A 21,878-nucleotide genomic window follows, 5' to 3' on the forward strand; every position below is an offset into this window, starting at 1 on the left:
AACTGAAAATGTAGGGACCATAATAAAGGCCATGAATGATTGAGACCCTCAATCCTGCAATCATTAAATTTAGTCAAATAACCTGACACTGTTTGAGTAGCTATTATTTTATCTTCAGAAACGTGTTTATAGAGCCTGTTCAGTGATTACAGCGGTAATTTCCCTTGCCACCCACTAATGCTGGTAGATTTGGAGCAGAGGAGATATTTGCCCTGTGGCCCCCTAGTGGGTTAATCCAGCCATGGCTTGATGAACTTCTCTGACTGGGTATGAGACCACATCACCAGAGTTTGATTCCCATAATGTATGCACTGATGGGCCTTCCCACAACTGCTAACATTAATTGGTGTGGTTACTATATAATAATACATTTTTAATGAAGCACTCATAAAACTTTTGTGATGCATCTAATTTTTCATCATAATGCACAAGCACAACAACACAATTGACCTGCTGCATTGTGGTACATAACATTTTATGATGCACGTGAGATTTTACGATGAGAAAACGAAATAGACTTCTAATTCAGTTGAACATTTTGGCTACTTTTTCACCAGCTTGGACAAAAAACCCCACCTGACTATGTTTTCTAGACAATCTATAGACTTGATAAAAACATCTTCTTTTCTATGACAGCAGAACTGTTCAATAAGAGAGCATTTTCTTTTGAATGCATTTTACTTTCCATTAAGTTCACCTTTAAACATCATCTGCATGATAAATGAACACTTGCAGTGTATATTTGAAAACTAAAATGAATGCAGTGCGAGTTTGAAAAAGCCTGAATCAAACAGGTAGTTCTCAGAGAGTTTGCAACCCCTGCTGTTTATTGTGCATATTCAGCAGTAAAGTCATCATATCTATAAAGTTTTTCATGTAGTCAAACACATTTAAGATTCACAGAACTTTATTCTGAACCGTAGAATACATCATGCTGTATAAAAAATGCACATTTGAATTGATGTAATGGTGCAGAAATTAAAAATGACAGATCAGCTGGAACTCTTTTACTGAATGTAAGCACAAGGAGTAAAATAAGGGAAGAACTAACACACTTTCATACTGCTGTACAGACTTTTTTGTCCAACTTCTGAGCTACTGACTTTAGGAAATACTGAGAACACTCAGGGTTGAAGAGTTGAGAGTAACCAGTGTGATAAAAAGAAGATGAACTGCTTTGGAGCGGTTAGGCCTACACCCATATTGAGCCGTGCAGTACCAGCTCTGTGGCTGCTGTAGGTGTAGGTTGAAGTAACAAAATAGTTTTCCGACCCAAGTCATTGCATGGCAGTCAGAACCCTTACATTTTAATAAAGTGACTTATTTGTGAAGTTCAAAATGAAACAAGGACTTCTTTTGCAAATGTAAATTTTAACACTGGATTAAAACCTCAACATTAAGTGGCAAAGTAAAGGTTGGTGACTATTTTGGTGCAAAATAAGACCAGAAGATGTTTTTACTGAGGGATCCATCATGCAAAGTAAACAGAAGAACAGGCTGAGGAAATTGCATTTTTCTGTGCTGTATAATCGAGGATTTACAAATGTATGCATGGAGCCATGCCAGTGAGAAAGCAAACAAATCAAAATAAGGATGACAGGATCCAGTCTTTAATTTAGTGAATGTCAATTACTGAGGAATAACTTCTACCATATCTTTCCAGTTGTGCACAAAGTTTTCAGTGTATGTGGATCCCCCTTGGTCTGCTGAAACTTGAAGCTGATAAAAAAATATTTGACTTTAAAAAGTAACAGCTGCAAAACTTTGCTGGCAATGAGAAGAGGCTTCGTGCATTTAAAACAGCTGTTTAGCATAACCCAAGTGTAATCTTTTCAACTAAATCCCATTAAAAGCAGATGTGACTTCAGGTTGTTTCAGAGATAAGCTCACCGTGAATCCGTTTTTTTATTTCGTTCATTTTAAACAGCCCAGTGAATAAGCATTCTACTTCATCGACCATTACGGCTGCACATTTGTCAGCTTTATTATTTTTTTATTTGCATCCCCTCATCCTTACCCGCTGCCACCAGCAGCACCACCATCACTTCGCAGGCAAACAAGCCTGTTCTGCCCGACATTATCTCCATCCAGACTCCGCTGCTGGAAAGGAGGCTGAAATGACGGATGCAAGCATGGAAGACAGACCCGGGGACAGTGTATATACATCCGAAGAGGCTGTGTAAGTTTAGAGGGAAGCCGCTGCGTGTGTCTCCCTCTGTACTTTCACCGACCCCCTCCTCCTCCGCTGGCAGAAATTTATAAAGAACAAAAAATCCGCCGAGGGAGGGAGGGGGATTGATATACGCCGAGGCTGAAATCGAGAGGCGAACCCAGGGAAAGAGGAGTAATTTGTACACGGGACTTTCCCCCTCTTAGTCCCCCAAAAGGAGGGGGAAAAGTCGCAATATTGGAAACGAAACGGAATGAGCTTCTAAGGGCGTGAAAACGTCTGCAATTGTGGATACTTTATATATTTTTATTTCGAAAAAATATGGCCGAGAACGTTCTGGACTCTGGCCCGCCTTCAGCCAAGAGGCCTAAACTCTCCTCTCCGGCACTTTCCGCCTCCGCCAGCGATGGAAATGGTGAGTATTGTTCCATGATATCATCTCTTATATTGTTATGTGTTTGATTTATTGATTTTCAGCGGCTTGTGTCCACTTAAACGATGAGGAAAAGGCGTGATTACTGCTCTGTTTTTGTCGTAGCTTGCTAATGTTAGCTTGGTAGTGAAGACGAGCTCCCCCAGCGAGCTAACATGCTAACAGCCATTTTAGCCGGAGGTAGCTCTGTTAGCTCCTCATGCTAAGCTAGCTGACTGAATGCGGGTCCTCCACAGACCAGGTCCCGTGTCTAATGGCTACTGACAATAAGCTCTCTGCCAAACCAACTTGTAATAAAGTTGTCTGTGTCGTCCAGCTGTGTCACACTGACAGTCTGCTCCAGCTGTCTGTATTCTGTGATCTGAGTTTTCAGACGTCTCAAACAATCTGTTATGTTGCCCCATCAGAACTCTCATTCCCAACTACATTAGCTACCTGTGATAGTGAAACCTTAAGGAAAGCAGAGGTTGTCAATGCTGGGAGAGAAAGACTAAAATTAGGCCCATGGGTCCGGCTGTTTGTCGGTGTGTTTTTGTGGATGGCGTGTGACAGCAGCTGTAATAGTGGCCTGCGAACAAACCTGAGGAGCATGGACAGCGCCATGACCAGCCACTGCGATATGAAGTGAAATTGGCAAGCACATACTACTCCATGCACGAAGCATTCACTCGGATTTCACCACGAACAGCTCCAAAATGTGTTTTATACATGAACAGCTGCATGTTAGGCTAACCTCTCACTATGTCTGTCAGGATCTCTGGACTGGGACCTCCTCACGCTAAAGTCATGCAGACATTCACTTTGCCTTTCATGACGAGCTTCAGTGCGCTGCTGTCAAGGAAATTACCTAGAATGTATTTCTCTCACATGCACCATGTCTTTAGACTGTCGTGACACTGCCATGCAGACCATGCAGAGACCATGCACCGTGGAGTGTTGGTGTGAGTTCTCGCAGGTGACTTGTGTCTTGTGCTTGCACCGTCCACCAGCACTTTGAGAATAATCAAGAATCAATCGAGATTCAAAAACTTTATTGCTAAGTGAGCCTCCACACACAAGGAATTTGATGTGGTGAATGGAACACTCAACAACAAGACTGTCAGGACACAACAATTGATGATTTCAAGACCCAACTAGGTCGAGGCAGATGCCTGTCTAACATGAGTCTGGTTCTGCCTGAGGTTTCTGCCTGTTAAAAGGAAGTTTTTCCTTGCCACTGTAAAGTTCTAGCTAAATATTGCTATGTGCAATGCTCATGGTGGATTAAGCTGGGGTAAGACTGAGTCTTACCCTGTCTTGATGTTGGGTCTCTGTTCATAATTTGACATAGAGTGGTGTAGACCTCCTTTGTTTGTAAAAGCGTCTTGAGATAACATTTGTTGTGATTTGGCGCTATACAAATAAAGATTTATTGATCATTGAACAAGACATTAAGGACAATAAATATAAACCTAAAAACTAAACTTTAAAAATTCTAAAATAAAAACACTATCTGTACAAAAAAAGGTTTAGAAGTACTTTTAAGACATAAATGAATGAATTAACCTAAGCCAGAGTGCACATTTTTATAATGATAAAATATGTCGGAGAATAAATTACAATATTGCATGTGGTTGTTGAGATATTGCACTGGAATAATGCTTGTTGCATATCACTCCATTTTGTTTATTTTCATGGATTGCTAATGTAAGGTTGGAGGTGCAGATCAAGTACTCAACATATCACACAATGTTTGAACTTATTCTGCTATTAAGACACCAATGTGAGTTTTACAACAGCATTGAGCTGATGCAAACTCACATTGTGGTCTTAATAGCACACAAATCTTGGGCTGTTATCAGAATTGTAAAGCATTCAGTCTGTAATAATAATGATAACAATAATAATAATAATAATAATAATAATAATACATTTATTTCTATAGCACCTTTTAAAAACAGGTTTACAAAGTGAAAGACGCAGCGAGAGAAAAAAACTCAAAAGCACATGACAATGATTTAAGAGAACTAAAATGAGTTGAGTAAAAGACAATAATAAAAACCTTGCAGAAATAAAAAAGTTGGTGTTGAGTTAAGAAGTAAAAGCACATTTCAAAGAGTGTGTTTTTAAAAGAGGACAAGGATGTGGCTTGCCTGATCTCCTCCGGCAGGTCATTCCAGAGTGACGGTGCTATGACTGCAAAGGCCCGGTCGCCTCCGTAGTTCCAGAAGCAACGGGTGTATTTATTGTGTATTTAATGAGGTGATTTTATGTATTGCAACTTGAAAAGTGACACCAACTAAAACACGTAAAGATGTTAGTTAGGGGAGTTACACAATATCTACAACAGCACAGTGTTGAGAAGAACTTAGATTAATGGGACATGAAAAATGAGGAGTAAGTAAGTTTCTGTTCATTTAGGAAACGTGGCGGTGAGCGTATGTGTGCTGATTTTGATGTCCATTTTAGAGCTACATGATGTTTTCTAATTACCTGAGCTGCTCGCAGTTGATCCCAGCAGACACAGACTGACAGTCAGTGGGGGGATCCTCTGATTTAGCTCCATTTTGTGCTGTTGCTTCTCTGAAATAGTCAATTTGTCACCTTGTCCGTACTAACCTGCCATATCGATGTACTGTGTCACTTTACTAGCCAGTTATTCTCAGTGAGCGCTGGCCCCTGTGTGTGTGTATATATGTTTTTGAAGGAATTGTCATACACACGCTCAGTTAAGTTCTTCTGGATTGGTCATGTTGTGCTTGTTATGGGAGGAAATTGGTCATAGGCCCCTCCACGTCTTTTATCACATTTAATGTCAGTGTGCATTTTAACTCAACCATGCTGAAAAATGAAAGCTTATACCAGCTTAACATGGCTGTTACCCTGTTTGTCCTCCTCAAACTTTCCCCGATTTCTTCTCCGTCTCATTGTCTCTCCCCTCTTCAACTTTGCAATTCTTGTCCATTTTAGATTTCGGCTCTCTGTTCGACCTGGAGCACGATCTCCCGGACGAGCTCATCAGCTCCAATGAGCCAGGCCTTGTCAACGGCGGAGACCTCAGCCAGTTGCACACCACACTGGGAGGAGGACCTGTAGGGCTTGGTCCTGGTGGAGGTAGTGGAGGGCCAGGAGGAATGGGTCTTGGTCTTGGACCCGGAGGGGGTCCCGGTGGAGGTCAGGATGCTGTGGCCAAGCACAAACAGCTGTCTGAGCTCTTGCGCTCAGGAGGACCATCCTCGACCCAACAAGGGCACCAAGGAGCCATGGGCAGCCCAGGAGGTCCCAGTGCGATGGGGCAGCACTTGGCGAACATGAAGGCGTCCCCTGGTCAGGGGCCTCCACAGATGATGGGCCAGGGGCAGCAGCAGCACCTCTCCCCGCAGCAGCAGGCCAACATGATGCAGCAGAATGCTACAATGATGGGTGGCATGAACAGAGCTATGATGGGAGCGCAGCAGAAAGGCAATAACGGACAGCAGCAGCCGGGCATGATGGGCAGTCAGGTGATGAATGGCTCCCCCAGGATGGGCTTCGGGAATCAAGGGATGGGTGGCAACACTAACCTGTTGGCTGAGACCCTGCAGCAACAGGGAGCTGGGGGTCAGGCAGGAATGAGAGGCCAGCAACCTGGAGCTTTGAACAAGGTAAGGGCCCTTTCAATAACAGACATTTTGAATTATTGTTGTTTTTCTAAAATTATTTCCTTCAATGAGATCGTAATCAATGCATTGGTTGAAAAAAAAATCTTGAATTTCAAATAAAATCAGAAATGTATGTTTTTACCTTAATTCAAGCACAAAGTGTTGCTTTGACTCCATGGCAGTCTATGTATTTCAACAGTCATGACGGATGTACAGTGGGCTTATGCTCTGAGTTAAAGTGGCAGAAAACTGCTCTGCTTGTGTGATTGACAGTCCCTCAGGAGTGACAGTAAAAATGTTGCAATGGCAAGCTGCTGCCGCTGTCGAATGAATGTGGTGTTGAGACACTGATGTTTGATTCAGCCATAGAGATCACGAGCAGTGAGACGGGGTCTGTGTTACGTATAGAAAGCTGTTAAAGCAAAATGCAACCCAGGTTTTGAAGGCAGCTGAAGGAGTAAAGAGAAGATTAAAGGTGTTGGTGAGTGATAGATCAGCGGCTAAAAGGAAAGTTCAACCTGTAGGGAGTGGAGGAACGAGTGTCCAGTAAAAAACATGTGTAAAATGTGTTTTTATAAATGTTTTGATGATTAGATCACATATGTCTCCATGCTGTAATGTAGAAGTCAAACTCTTCCTCCTGTGTGTGCTGCTGAGCACCAGAAAATGCAGTTTGTAAAACAGATGATCAAATGCTCTGTGAGAATTGAAACCTCCTTCATCTTTGGCTGGGTTGGCATTGCAGTCGCGTGGATCATCAACAGGTCATGTTTGTTAAAGAGCTGAGATCTGAGGTCTTAGAGTGAAAGCAGAGGATCATGTTGCAAAATGTTGTATCACAAAACTCCGTCATATTCACTCCTCTAATGCAATACCTCAGGATGAAGTATAATGTGGGTGGGTGCTAGTTTGTTTGATGTATCCTTCCTCATCATCATCAAATGCTTTTTATTCTCTTCTTTCCTTCTAACCTCTCTCTGTCTATCATCTTCCTTTTTTTCCCTTCCAAGATGGGGATGATGGGGAACCCAGGGGGGCCTTTCGGAGGTCCGTACGCTGGGCAGGGGAATCAAGGTCTGGGAGGCGCGGGGCTGGGCCCTCAGCTCCAGAACAAAGGTCCTATGGCAAACAGTCTGGCCCAGTTCAATGTGGACAAGAAGAACCAGCCCATGCAAGGAATGGCCGCCATGGTAGGGAAGCCATCGAAAACGTTGTTGTGTAACACAAGCAAAAATGAGTTCTGATGTTATTCTTTAAGAGGTCTACTGCTCAGAATGATTTCCTCGTCTCTCACCTCCCTTTTCTCCCACTGAACAACTTTTTAAAATTCACTGATACTGTCATCACCTCCCTTTCCTCTATTTGTGAACACCAACTTCTTTATTCCTGCCCTCTCTACTTCCTGAAACCTTCTACCTACCTTACTGTTCTGTTCTGTCTCTCCCATGTCCCTGCTGTTTATTGACTCCCACTCTACCTTCCAGGGCTCCCAACAGACCCAAGCTGGTGTAGGCGGCCCCTCAGGTCCACCTTTGGGAGGGGCCCCGGGGATGGTGCCTAACGCTCAGGCAGGTCTGGTCGGTCCTGGAGCCCAGGTTTCCGCAGCGTCTGCTGCTGCTGGAGCGCCGCCTACAGCCGATCCTGAGAAGCGCAAGCTTATCCAGCAGCAACTGGTGCTCCTGCTCCATGCACACAAGTGCCAGCGGCGGGAGCAGGCCAACGGTGAGGTCCGCCAGTGCAACCTGCCCCACTGCCGCACTATGAAGAACGTCCTCAACCACATGACTCACTGCCAGGCTGGCAAATCCTGTCAGGGTGAGTAGAAGAGATGCTGCATGCTCCTGCAACCAGAAGAAAGCTATGATGTTTTATAAACAGGCTTATTATTGTGATGTTGTTAATGAGTTATACTTCATGATACAATCAACAAACATAGTGACAGTGCTGTTATCATTACTTTATTTGCTTGATTGATGTTTGACATGTTGACACAGTAAAACTTCTGATGGACATGGTCACCCCAAGTTCATTCTGAAACCACACTGTTCTTTCTTTGATGAACCTTCAACAGAGAGTCACTGTGCATGCTGACAGATGATGTCCAGTATTTACACTGATCAAGAGATCAATATTCTGACCAAAACTAATGACACTGGCTGTCTTAACTTTTAATGCTGAACGTAAGCCTCCCAATGCAACAATAAAGCTCTTTGGCAAACAGTGCAGGAGGTAAAAGCAATATAAGACTTATTGTAGGCACGGAAGTTTACCTTGTTTATCACCAGTCTACTGAAAAACTAATGAACATCAGTCCGTTAATTCGCTCACCTTTGACCAGAACAAAAGTTCCTGTTGATTCAGCAGCGTTTTTAAGAAGAAAAAGAAAAGACATCTCTGATTGAACTTTGTGTCATTCTTCTTCTTCTGCCTCTTTTCCCTCCCCCGTGTTTCCCAACTCCTCCTGTCTTTCTTTCCCTTTTTTTTCAACCTCAGTGGCTCACTGTGCATCATCAAGGCAGATCATCTCCCATTGGAAGAACTGCACACGACATGACTGCCCTGTCTGCCTGCCGCTGAAGAATGCTGGGGACAAGAGGAACCCGCAGTGTGAGTGTCTGTATCTGACCAAACAACGCTATACCTGCACATTCTTTTTGTTCAAATACTCTAGTTTTATTGTTGTCTCAGCTTCAGTTTGACACATTGTAGTTGTTATTGCTGGATTAAGGCCCTAAAAGTACGAGTAGAGGAAAAGTAATCCAAAGTGTACTAAGTGTGAATGTGATTCTTGTAGCTGTGCTTAGTGTAAATATTGTGTCACAGGCTTTGCATAACCCTGTGTTGAATTGTTTCATCAGAGCAGATCAGATATATAATTTACCATCTCCTCTGCTTTGTATTTCCTCACAGCTCTTCTTGGTGGGGCTGCTGCAGGTCTGGGCAGCTCCCTTGGAGCAGTGCCTGGCGGCCAACCAAGTACTCCCAACCTCAACCAGCCGAGCCAGATTGACCCCAGCTCCATAGAAAGAGCCTACGCAGCCCTAGGCCTCACTTACCAGGGCAACCAGATCCAGGCTCAGACTGCCCAGCCCAACATGCCCAACCAAGGCCTGCAGGGCCAGGCGGGCATGAGGTCTCTGAACCCGATAGGTGAGTTAGACTGCATGCTCAATTATCCTCACTTCCCATGGTATTATCAGAAAGATTGCGCTGATAGCAGTGAGAGCTTGTTTTTCTAGAGAAGAATTGTAAAAAAAGAAACATTTTTTTTTGTAATTTTAAATCCTTTTAATTAGATAATTTTGTAAAGCTTTAGATAGATCGCTTTAGTCCCAAATGTGACTGTCAGTTGTGGTTTGTTACTTTAAGGACCATCAAGAGTATCTTTGCAAGGGCCCCAGGTTAGACAATAGAGGAACCCCATCGATTTAGTCTGATCAGCATCTCAAGTGAACTTTTGAGGCCATGTGGCTCGAATCCATTTCCGCATATATGTCCAAAAGCAAAGTGAAATAGTATGACTTATTTATTTGGGAGCACAAATATTCAACTTTCAATATCTTTCCATCTGTAGGTGCAAATCCTATGGGAGTCAATGGAGGTGTGGGAAGTACAACTGCAAGCCAACAAGCCAACCTGCTGCAGGACACCATGATGCACCTCAACGTGACCACCCAAGGGTAAGACAGCAAACATTAAAACATTCATTAGGCAGATTCTTTCATTGGACGCACCGACCAGGCCAGAGGTTTTCAGCTAATCAGTCTTATCGTACCTCGTATCTCCTCCAGTCTGCTGAATGATGCCAGTGGACTCGGCTCCATGCCCACAGCAGGTCCTCCCTCTGCCACTGGCATGAGAAAAAGCTGGCACGAGGACATCACGCAAGATTTACGAAACCACTTGGTGCACAAACTGTAAGTATCAAAGAGGAAACTCGCGCTACATTCGTTTGGATGTTACTGGGATCCATGTCATGTGTTGAAAAAAACATCAACTCTGTTTCAATCAAGCTCTGTCCACTTTGATTTGAAGCTACATTTAAGCTGTCCAAATACGTCCCCAGTTTGTGCTTCTGGTGTGTAACTGCTAACTCCATTAACTGGTTAGTCCATATTGTGCTTGAACGCCGAACGTAAACAAAACACAGAAGCTGTCTGATAACTACTACAGTTAAGTGCAATCACACTAGCAAGACACAAACACGTACATTGGGTAGGTTCATATGCCCAGCTAGGAGGGACTATAACACATGTTCAACCACATTCATAGTAGTGTGGAACAAAAAGTAGCACAAGTAAAAACCTAATTTTCCCTCTTTTTCCTCTTTCCTCCTTCTTTGCTGTTCTCTGTTTATTTTTCCACCTCCAGTGTTCAGGCCATCTTTCCGACTCCAGATCCTGCCGCCCTTAAAGACCGTCGAATGGAGAACCTGGTGGCCTATGCCAGAAAAGTTGAGGGAGACATGTATGAGTCGGCCAACAGCCGAGTAAGTCTCTGTTTCTGTGTACTTTAGCTCACTGTGGTGTTTAGAAAATACTGCTTCATTTGTAGTAACCACTTTTTAGCAGTAGCTTTTCTCTTGTCTGCTCGGAGATTTATCTTAAAGGTGAATTTACTCAATTCATTTTGTTACTCAAGTGAAAACCTAAGAATATTAGTTTGTCTGTTCAGGATTACTCCAGCTGGAAAATCTCTTCCTGTTGTTGCTAAATGTTTTACAAGTGTTTTTGTTCTCCGGCTCTAAAATGTTTACCCTCTTCATCCACTCTCTATTTTTCTTCCTCTCCTCTCGACAGGCTGAGTACTATCACCTACTAGCTGAGAAGATCTACAAGATCCAGAAGGAGCTGGAGGAGAAGAGGAGAACCCGCCTCCAGAAGCAGGGTCTGGGCCTCGGGCCTCCCGGCTTGGGTCAAAGCCCCACCGGACTTCCTCCAAGTGAGTAGACATGCAGCACATTGGCTGCAAGCGTGCATGTGAACACTGGTTTCATTCTGTGGAATGTGAAGTTTTGACATTTTAGCATGATTTTGTAACTCAAACCTTTTGCATTATAATCTGTAACCCCAGATTTGTCACCTCAGGGTTATTTGTTTCACACTGAATTATCTTGATGCTTTTCTTGGTTTAGGAGTACAATAATGTCCCAGGGTTTTAGACAGGGTTTAGATTTGTCAGGACAAAGATTTGTCTGGCAGGAAGACTTTATAGCTGTGAAGGAGAGTTAAAGAGTCTGAATCTTTACGCTTGTATGAAAGTTTAATTTTCTTAATCTAATACCTTCTTTTTAATTTGCAGACGGTCCTCTCCCTGACCCATCAATAGTACGGCCAACTGGCCCAAATCAGATGGTAAACAGGATGCAGGGCCCAGGTAAAGAGCTGCTCAGAACCATGGATTATATTTCTTCTAAATTCAATGACAGGACCAAAACTTTGATGCATTTAGTTTGTTCTCCAGTTCTTTTTTAACTTCATTGGAAGAGATTAAAACGGGTTCCTGAAGAGTTAAAGTTTATCATATTGACTCTGTAGCATGTTTAGGATACTTTGATACATTAGCATATATCACATTATCGTTTGCTTTCTGTGTTTGATCAGGCATAAACCAGTTTAATCAGATGGGGATGCAGTGTGTGGGTCAGAGGTCCACGCCTCCTCTTCCAATGGGAGCATCCGGCAATCAGGTCAGTACTCAACAGGCCTGAAGTTTTTATGTCAATGTGTCTTTAAGCACCATTGATAATTCTCTACCAGATAATGTAGTTTTAATAGAGTACAGGACCGACATGTTACTGTGCAACTCAGTTTAGATGGGGAATAGGAGCTGTTACAAACTAGCTTAAAAAAATCAGAGCCTAAAATCAACTTTTTGAACTCAGTACCACTGTTGCTGCCAATGTCAAAAAATTAGGAGCACCAGCAAAGATTTTGGAGCACCCACCAAAAGTTGTGGAACACCACAACTTTATAATATTCATGTCTTTTATTGGAAAACATTGCCGCCACTGGGGCTTTTCACTAGAGGGTGACAAGGGAATGGATTTTCACTCCTGTTCCATCCCACTCCCACAGAAAAAAATATTTTCCAGTCAAACTCCCACTTTTTTCTTCTTTTATTCTTTAGGTAATACATACCTCAGAGAACAAAAGTGCATAAAGGCGTTACCTTCACAATTCACATACTGTACCTGAGTTTTGGAAAACTAAGACCTGAGTACTCATCTTGGGTTAGGTGTACGCTCCACTTGTGATTTTTGTCAGCACTCTACTTTCACTTCACATCAGATTACCAGTTAGTTTTGCATTATTTGCGGACACAACACAGACGTGCTCCTCTGCCTGCAGTGCACTGATCAACTGTTCAGGTCTGCAGCTTTAAAGTCATAAAAATACAACTAAACTTAATACTGATGGATTGTGACAGTGCAAATGTCATGCTGTTTACTGCGGACACACTTGGACACCTTTATGAGCTGGAGTTTACAGAGGAAAAGGAGATTTAATGCACCGGAGGAAAAAAAGGAGAAACTTCAGAGCTGAACTGGAGAACAGGAGAGATTCAGAGTTACCTGGTGGTGCAGGTGTGTAAACTGTGAGCTAATGTTTACAATTTACACACAATGAACCGAGAAAACTTCTTGCTGTCACAAGTAAGACTTAACAACAGTCCCTCTAGACCTTCCCGCTCCCGTCTGCTCCTGTTAACTTTTTTTATCCTGTACCGTCCCAATCACGTGATTAATAGCAAATTTGACTCCCATCCCGCGGGAATCCCATGACCCGTGGGATTCCTGAAAAAATGTCAGCCTCTACTTAACACATCCTACAGCCAGGATTGGAAATTAGGTCTCTGGGCTCTCCTCCTGTCGTGGCCATTCTTCTCTTAACTCAAGTTCTCATTCTTAAAATGCTGGTGCATCCACATCCACTTCATCACCACCACCACCACCAACATCTTCAGGAGTTACATTTTCAGTAACAGCCCACAAAATAAACCCCTCAGTGTTCTCTTCATCTCTTCTCTCTCATCGTTGGCTCTTCCAATTTCGTGCTAGTTAGCTCTCTGTCTCGTGAATGAAGTGAAGTGAAAAGGAGTGATTGGAGTAGAAGTGGACGAGTGATGTCATAACACTTTGCCTCTTAGCAGGTATAACTAATCAACCTCTTGTCACTGTATCAGCAAACATTGTATTGAGAAATCGGGAAAAAAGGTAGTATCACAACTATTATTTACTAACCCATTATTGCTCCCAAATGTATTTAGATGTCGCACAGATTAAATTTCAGGAGCACTTGCGGCCAAGTGGTCTGAATTTGGATCTCTAAAAAACGGTGCCCAGAAAAGTCTGGTAGCTCAGCAGTGCAGGGTGTTGAATCATTTTTAAGATCTCTGTTCCCGCCCTGTTCCTTCTAGATGGGAATGGTTGGACCGAGGATGGGGCAGCCTAATGTGAACCAGCTTCAGAACCAGTATCTACCCCAGGGACAGTTTCCTGGCTCAGGTCCAGGAGTTGGAACAGCTCAGCCTGGGATGGCTCAACCTGGAGCGCAGGCAGGCATGGCACAGGTAGGGTGACCTTGAGCGCTTTTCCTTGTTTGAGGTATCTTGATAGCAGATATGTGGTAAATGTGTAAACAGGAAATGGGGAAGAACATTTAAAATATTAGTATTAAAAAGTTACTGCACTCTACAAAAAGTCCTACAGTTAGAATGACCGGAAATTTAAGTTACTGAAGACTTGAACACCAATTAAAACAACCACTCCTTCTCTTGACGGCGTGATTGACAGTTCACTCCCCAGTTTTCTAAAGTGCAAATTATGAATGAACCATGTGATTCATCCTTAATTTTTTCCTTCATCCAAACCTTCAATTTATGTGCACCCATCTCATCTCTTCACTCCTGTTCTCCTCTTCCTCAAGACACAGATGGGCACTCCTCCCTCTCTTCCAGTTGCTAGTCCTCTAGCACAGCCGGGTTCAGCCAGCGGTCCTGGTAGTGTTTCCGCTGTTGGGCCGATGGGTCCTCAGAGTGTGGGTGCTGGAGGTCCCAACTCATCTGTTGCTGCTTCGTCAATGACTCAGTCCAACACAAACCAGCAGCCCAACTCCATCCCCCATTTGGCAGCCATGCGTGGCAGCTCTCCATCTCCTGCTCACAGCCGATCTCCAACCCCTCACCAAACGCCCCCGAGACTCGCTGGATCCCAGACCCCACAGCCACACACCCCTAGCGCAACACAGCTGGCCCCACCTTCAGCCTCACAGCAGAACCAGCTCAGTCAGGGCCCAGGCTCTAACAAGTCCCTCCAACAGCAGCACATGGGGCCGTCTGGTTCGACCACTCCGTCTCACCCGGGAATGGCCTCCAGCTCGACGCCGCACAGTGCTCAGATGCCACGCACTCCGGTTAGTTGTACTTTAACACCTATTCCTTAAAACATTTGGATTAACTTCATCATGTAGCATTCACTAATGTCCTTCAAGGATCATTCTCCTTTATGCTAAATAGGTTGCTTGGTCTTCATCGTGAGGCCAGAAATTTCACCGCCTTCTCACTTCTGATTAAACTGTGTTCATCCCATGCTTTGATGATTTAGCCACTCTGATAGATTCACTCGTTCACTTTCAGTCCAGCTCCTGACTTAGTTACTGTTTCTCTCCAGCTGTCCCAAAAAGGTTCTTTCCCAGCGGACAGTCAGGCTATGACTCCAGCCTCCGTCAACAGCCTGGATGCATCCTCCCAGCAGCCACAGCTGGACTCTTCAGCCAGCAACCTCGAAACCAAGATGGAGATAAAGCAGCAGGACGAGGAGGATGAGAGCGATGCAGGCAGCTGTTCCAAAGGTGGGAAGCTCGGCAATCTGAAAATGGAAGAGAAGCCTGTGAAGACAGAGGTGAAAAAGGAGGAGTGTTCTGGTGAGGGAGGTAAAGGGGGTCCCATGGATACATCAGCGCCCACAGTGAGTGTGAAGACCGAAGACAGGAAACCGGAAGTGAAGAAGGAGGTAAAAGAGGAAGAAGAGACGTCAGAGGCTACACCACAGGCCCCAGCAAAAAAGAAGAGTGAGTAAAACTCTGATCTTGTTTTTGCCTTTTCTCCTCCCACCTTTAGGAGTTGACACATTTGATTTTTCAATTATTGATAATTTGATCTCTTGTTTCCTTTCAGTTTTCAAGCCTGAAGAGCTTCGTCAGGCCCTTATGCCCACGCTAGAATCTCTATACAGACAGGATCCAGAGTCTCTGCCCTTCAGAATGCCTGTAGACCCACAGCTGCTGTGCATACCTGTACGTATACCCGCTGAGGTTCAGATGTATCTCTTTCTCTGCCTCGTCTAAACTGCAGCATCCCCGTCGGGGCCTGCTGTGTCTTTCTGTGCATTCCTCTCCTCACTTGTGTAGCTGAGACTCCCACAATCTGCATAGTTTGCTCACTTAGTAAGATCTTGTGACAACTGCTGCATTTGGTATAATTAACAAGATGTGGTTCTCATATATCATACTGCACCTTTATATTTGATTAACTCAAACACTAGGATAGAAAGTTTTAGAACTAATGCTCATTCTGTTCTTACAGGACTACTTTGACATCGTGAAAAATCCCATGGACTTGTCTACCATCAAGAGAAAGCTGGACATAGGTTAGTGGTTCCTCCTGAATTGCATCGCATGCTGAGAAGAACATTCTCCCCATTCTCGATTTGCAGATTTAAAATGAAATCTTGGTTTGAGATCTTTTTAAGTTCCTAATTCTCATGCTGTGTGTTTGGTTTGGTTCTAGGTCAGTACCAGGATCCCTGGCAGTACGTGGACGACATCTGGCTGATGTTTAACAATGCCTGGCTATACAACCGCAAAACATCCAGAGTCTACAAGTACTGCTCCAAGCTGGCCGAGGTCTTTGAGCAGGAGATCGACCCTGTCATGCAGAGCCTCGGGTACTGCTGTGGGAGGAAGGTAAGACAAAGCTGAACGGAAGGGAACAGAAAGGTTTTTGTTCTATTGAAAAAATCAAGTAGAAAGACACTTGAGTTCAAAAAAGCAAACACGTTTCATCGAAGAATGACTTGTTGATCTTTTAATGTTATCTGGACATTTGACTTGAGCTCATTTGTCTGTATGGGCCATATAACCTCTCTGTGCGATTCTGTACGTTTTTCCGACCGTTCCTCAGGTTAAATATTCCTGTTGTAGAATTTGAGGCTGAAAAATCAACCATAAAAGTTCTCCCTGTCAGTGCTCCTTACCTTTGGTTATGCTCAGCCTTCGGTCTTAGTAAGATGTGATCTTCATATAAGATACAAAGTATATGAAGTTAAGTCCACGTCTGTGTCCAGTGTTGTGTCTGGTGTAAGAACGTTTAGAATACGGTTCAGATGCAGAAATTAACAACCATCCTACTCATCTGAAAATGGAAGCTGTAAAGAGGGTGCAATCTAAATTTGGCCTTGGGCATACCACTGCCATATCACATTTCAACTCTCCTTAGACTCAGCTATTTTTGGTTTTGCAGACAAATAACAAAACAGATTAGCTCTTATAATAAAAGTCTGTCTGACGGGTAACCTCTGACAGTGTGTGTTCCATAAGTAGATATCTGCATCTGAAGGGGAGGGACAAGAGTTATGGGGCTGTAAGCATTCCACAGTGCGTTTGTAGTCCAAACAGGATTGACTAATAGACTTAAGAGTGCTCTGGTTTTACACACACACACGCACACACACACACACACACACACACACACACACGCACACACACACACACACACTCACAAAAAGCCATGTGAAGAGCAATAGAGTCAGATTCAGATTCAGAATACTTTATTAGTCCCCGAAGGGCAATTCAGTTTTACAGTCAACCTGTTCATAGTATAAGATATACATATATATATATATGGTGGCAACAAATCTCCTTATTAAGGACAAATAAAGATCTATCTATATATAATAGAGGAAGAACATGTGGACCAGAATGTGATCCTGGAACACATCCACTTTGCTTGTATTACTTCTATGAAGACACACTGATCAGCTATAACATTATGACCACCTGCCCATATTGTGTAGCCCCCCTCCCCTCTCATCAGGTCAGGGCCAACACAGTCCTGATCTGACGAGACATTGACGCCACTAGACCCCTGCAAGTGTGCTGTGGTATCTGGCACCAAGACGTTAGCAGCAGATCCTTTAAGTCCTGGAAGCTGAGAGGTGGAGCCTCCACGGATCAGACTTGTTCTCCAGCTCATCCCACAGATGCTTGACTGGATACAGATCTGGGGAATTTGCAGATCAAGTCGACACTTCAAACCCGTCGTTGTAGTGCTTCAGGACGATTTCTTCCATTGGTCTGTGTTCCAGTTCTGGTGCCCATGTGTCCATTGTAGGCACTTTTGGTTGCGGAAAGGGGTCAACATGGGTTGCCCCATACACAGTAAGCTGTGATGCTTTGTGTTCTGATCACTGTCCTTCTATCAAGACAAGCATTCACTTTTTCACCAGTTTGAGCTCCAGCAGCTCTTCTGTTGGATTTGACCACACAGGTCAGCCTTCACTCCCCATTTCCATCAGTGAGCCTCGGCTGCCTATGAAAGTGTCGCAGATTCACCCGTTTTCATTCCTTGTACCTCTTGCTGTAGATACTGACCACCGCAGACAGGGGTGGGGATTGAAAACAGGATCTGACTTAGAACCGGTTCCAATTGATCAATTCCATTGGAATTGTACTCCTCAAATGTTATCGATTCTTCTTAACGATTCATTTCCCAGCACGTCACGTGGCGGTACATTGCATTACGTCACACACTCTGCAACGCATAACTCCTAGGTACAAAAACCTCAAATATGCTGAAGCATTTGTTGACTCGGCCTCGATGCTTGGGGTTTGCATCGGGCCGAAGCGGAGAAGGGTTCCATGTGAACATGTTCGCATCGGGGAGGTGAACCCCCGCCAAAGTACTTATTTACCCCTCAAAAAAATACTCGGGAATCATTAGGAGAATTGATAAGGAATCAGATTGATAAGCAGAGTCAACAATGGCATTGACATTGATAAAATCTTATCAATTCCCACCCCTAACTAGGCCGGGTACACCTCACAAGAGCTGCTGTTTTGGAGACACTCTTACCCAGTGGTCAAGCCATTACAATTTGGCCATCATCAAAGTCTCTCACATCCCTATGCTCGCCCATATTTCCTGCTTCCCACACATCAACTTTGGTCAAAGTATTAACTTGTTGCCTAACAGATCCCACCCACTGATAAGTGCTGTTGTAAAGAGTAAGTGATGTTCACTTTGGTCATAATGTTATGGCTGATACAAAAAACATTCACCAGGCATGAGCTGATGGATACTGAGAATGCTAACAATGAAACAAAGTTGATTTTGATGTTTGATGGAATTGATTCTTACAAATATAAGCCAAACAGAAAGTGGCTCAGCTCATCTCTCCTTGGAGAAAAAAAACACTTTAGTTCTAATACAGGCAATAATGGTTTGTCTAAACTACCAATGGGAGCCAGTGGATGTCTTTTATTATACTTTGTGTTTCCCTTGGATTATCAGAGAGCTATGTGACTACAGGTATTGATGTTGATGGTAGGAGAAAGTCTTCATCTTCTCTTTTGTTTCTGTCCATCAGCTGGAGTTCTCCCCTCAGACACTCTGCTGCTATGGAAAGCAGCTGTGCACTATTCCCCGAGACGCTGCTTACTTCAGCTACCAGAACAGGTATGGAGGGAGGGGAAACTAGAACGTCAAACGGGTTGGTAAAAGAGGAAGGGAAGTAGAGGAGGATGTTTTGTAAAGAATCAAACTATCAGCAGGTTTTCTATGAATTAATTTGAACCTTGTCGGAGAAGCGGAGATAGATACAGAGTCTTTTCATCAGAGTATTCATCTGATTAATTCTGTTTCCCAAAATGCTTTCCTTCACTTCATGTTCCCCATTTTTTTTAACTTCATATGAAGCCTAATTCACCGGCATTTTAATGGTTGGTCTTCTCCTCTCACATCCTTTAAGTTTACAGTTTATTTCAAAGTAAAATATCAGATCAGAATGTTGTACAAAGAGTTTGTCAGTAATAAGAGGACGCTCGACAATGTCCTTTTCTTCTCTAGTTTGAGAAGTGCATTTTGTAAAGTGATCTCTTCAGGACTCCATTGAAGCTCAGTGAATGGACACTTTCTTTAAGGAAACTGCCCCTTCCATCTTGATTGATTCTTTGGGTATTTTATGTACCCATGGGAAGCTTACAGGAATGTGAAAGGACCGACTTTAAAATGAACTGCTTGAATGAGTGAACAGCTGAGCTGTCTTCTGTGCCTACTTGTTCATGTTTGTTCTGTGTCTGCATTATGTCCTGTGCTGCTCCAGTTCCCTCCTCATGTTTAGCTCCCGCTGATTCTGCTCTCGCTCTGCTAGCTGTGACGGTGGTTGTTGTTGCTCATCCTCTCATGTCCAAATCTCTAATCTGTGCTTTGCCTCGGCTCTCTGCTGTGTGTTGTCTTGAATGTTCGTCTTGTCTCTTGTGGTTGACTCGTCTGTCCTCCCTTCCAATGTGACATCAACATTGGCTTGCTTTTGCCTGAACACCATGCACCTCCAAACCCATCCCTCTTACCCTCACCCCTTCAAAATCATGACTGGCTGTTGTGATGACGACTTCCTGCTGTCCTGCGCTCCCACTTCCTGCTTGCTCCGCTTGTGGCACCCTTCCTTGCCCATGTCCTGTTCCGATTGGTGACTGCCCTCCCGTGCGCTGTCTCTTGATTGACTGTGCTGTGGGGAACGGTGTAGTTCACCAAAATTTGGGCTTATTGCTGACAGGTACCACTTCTGTGAAAAGTGCTTCAATGAGATCCAGGGCGAGACGGTTTCCCTGGGCGACGACCCCACACAGCCTCAGACGTGAGTAAAAGTTAATTTAATGACTGAGACTGAACTCTGTTGACACATCCTGTATCTTCTTAAAGAGAAAGTCTTGTATTTAGAAAAATCTTTAATTTTCATACAAAACAAACTCTGGTCCTTCTTTGGATACATGTCTGATTGTATTAGTCATGTTTTTTAAACTTTTTATTGAAATGATATTTGACAATTACAACCTGTTTCCAGAGAGGATGAATGGTTCAGCATGTACTGTAAAACTCTGATTATTATCCATTTCAGATCAATTAACAAGGAACAGTTTGAGAAGAAGAAGAATGACACACTGGACCCTGAACTGTAAGTCCACTCCTCCTCAGTTGTTTGTTTCTGCATCGAGTAATAAGATCAGACTCAGTTAGTTTTGAAGTTACTTTCAGTAAAGGTCTTTTTTAAGTGCTTTGTTGTAACCAAGCTCTCTCTCTCTTCTCAGGCTTGTTGAATGTATGGACTGCGGGCGCAGGATGCACCAGATCTGTGTATTACACAATGATACAATCTGGCCATCAGGGTGAGTAGTATTGTCCGATTCATGTCATTCTCAGGGTTCATTTAAAATTCTCCAAAGTAAATTACTAAATGTTCTTTTGTATGTAACTACTCTGTTCCACAGTTTTATATGTGACGGCTGCTTGAAGAAGGCAAGTAGGACGAGGAAGGAGAACAAGTATTCTGCCAAACGTGAGTGTCAATTTTTCTGTTATGTGCTGTATATAATTGCATATTTGGATTGAGCAGTTGAGCAGCAAACTGTCATAAGACTGAAAGTAATATCCTTGGTTTTCCCCACACAGGGTTGCCGCACACCAAGTTGGGACTTTACCTCGAGCAAAGAGTGAATGACTTCCTGAAGCGGCAGAGCCACCCTGAGTCTGGAGAGGTCACGATTCGTGTTGTCCACGTCTCTGACAAGGTGGTGGAGGTGAAACCAGGCATGAAGTCCAGGTACAGAAAAAATCTAAATATCACTATTCCATCCAGAGTTGGAAATACTAAATGTGTAATAGTTTTTTTTTGTCTTTTAAAAAAGACAAGTCACAGAAAAAAAAAATGGCATTACTCTTTTAACTTTTTTTGAGTTTTCCATAGACTTAATTATGATACATTTTGCTTGCAGCATACATTGCTGGTAAACATACAAAAAAAAAAAAAAACATAGAACAGCTGCTGCAGTATTTAAGGTTGCCATTCCCCTTCCATGCCCCACCCTGTCCCACCCCTTCCCACCCCAGCCCTCCCTTCAACCCTGCATCCCAGATTTTGCATAATATATAAGTAAGCAAAAGGGGAAATAAGATAATTCATTAGTAAAAATATAAATAACAATAATAAATAAGTAAACACACAGACACAAAAAAAAAATAAAAAAAATATAAGATAACATTTTAAGAAAACATTGGCATTACTAATGGAAAAAAAAAAAAGTGTTTTTGCAAAATGCAATCAAACAGAACCTCAAAAGCAACGTCAAACCTGTGCAGGGTACCCCATGCGTCCTGGAAAACCTGGAAAACAGTTGACCAGTTTTCCAGTACTGGAAAACACCTGGAAAATGGGAGAAAAAGTCAAATGTCCTGGAAAATCACATATAGTCCTGGAAAATGATTCCAACATGTCTGCGTGTGACCTGACTCGATTAACAAAACGCTTCCACATTCATTGAAAGTTGAGTGCACACTGTGCTGGAAAAGACAGCGACACTGCGCAACTTTTTTCACATCT

General features: G+C 43.3%; 1 protein-coding gene across 4 annotated transcripts in view; it reads left to right on the plus strand.

Annotated features, from left to right (window-relative positions):
* The first annotated feature begins 1,939 nt into the window (after positions 1-1,939).
* Positions 1,940-21,878, plus strand: part of ep300a (E1A binding protein p300 a) — a 32,742-nt gene continuing 12,803 nt past the window's right edge. The window contains exons 1-24 of one of the 4 annotated variants that reach the window (XM_034707329.1): positions 1,940-2,585; positions 5,553-6,226; positions 7,234-7,413; positions 7,708-8,038; positions 8,717-8,836; positions 9,134-9,373; positions 9,798-9,903; positions 10,015-10,140; positions 10,595-10,712; positions 11,023-11,164; positions 11,525-11,599; positions 11,827-11,912; positions 13,643-13,795; positions 14,152-14,637; positions 14,895-15,294; positions 15,401-15,519; positions 15,809-15,872; positions 16,013-16,188; positions 18,870-18,958; positions 20,058-20,138; positions 20,400-20,456; positions 20,590-20,667; positions 20,770-20,837; positions 20,951-21,101. In XM_034707329.1, coding sequence (XP_034563220.1) covers positions 2,492-2,585; positions 5,553-6,226; positions 7,234-7,413; positions 7,708-8,038; positions 8,717-8,836; positions 9,134-9,373; positions 9,798-9,903; positions 10,015-10,140; positions 10,595-10,712; positions 11,023-11,164; positions 11,525-11,599; positions 11,827-11,912; positions 13,643-13,795; positions 14,152-14,637; positions 14,895-15,294; positions 15,401-15,519; positions 15,809-15,872; positions 16,013-16,188; positions 18,870-18,958; positions 20,058-20,138; positions 20,400-20,456; positions 20,590-20,667; positions 20,770-20,837; positions 20,951-21,101 — 4,214 coding nt within the window. In that variant the 5' untranslated portion in view covers positions 1,940-2,491. Of the gene's footprint in view, positions 2,586-5,552; positions 6,227-7,233; positions 7,414-7,707; positions 8,039-8,716; positions 8,837-9,133; positions 9,374-9,797; positions 9,904-10,014; positions 10,141-10,594; positions 10,713-11,022; positions 11,165-11,524; positions 11,600-11,826; positions 11,913-13,642; positions 13,796-14,151; positions 14,638-14,894; positions 15,295-15,400; positions 15,520-15,808; positions 15,873-16,012; positions 16,189-18,869; positions 18,959-20,027; positions 20,139-20,399; positions 20,457-20,589; positions 20,668-20,769; positions 20,838-20,950; positions 21,102-21,878 lie in introns of all 4 variants that reach the window. The other 3 variants (XM_034707328.1, XM_034707330.1, XM_034707327.1) reach the window with 3 other exon arrangements.

This window comes from Notolabrus celidotus, chromosome 18 (assembly GCF_009762535.1).
Source record: "Notolabrus celidotus isolate fNotCel1 chromosome 18, fNotCel1.pri, whole genome shotgun sequence".
Lineage (NCBI taxonomy): Eukaryota > Metazoa > Chordata > Actinopteri > Labriformes > Labridae > Notolabrus > Notolabrus celidotus.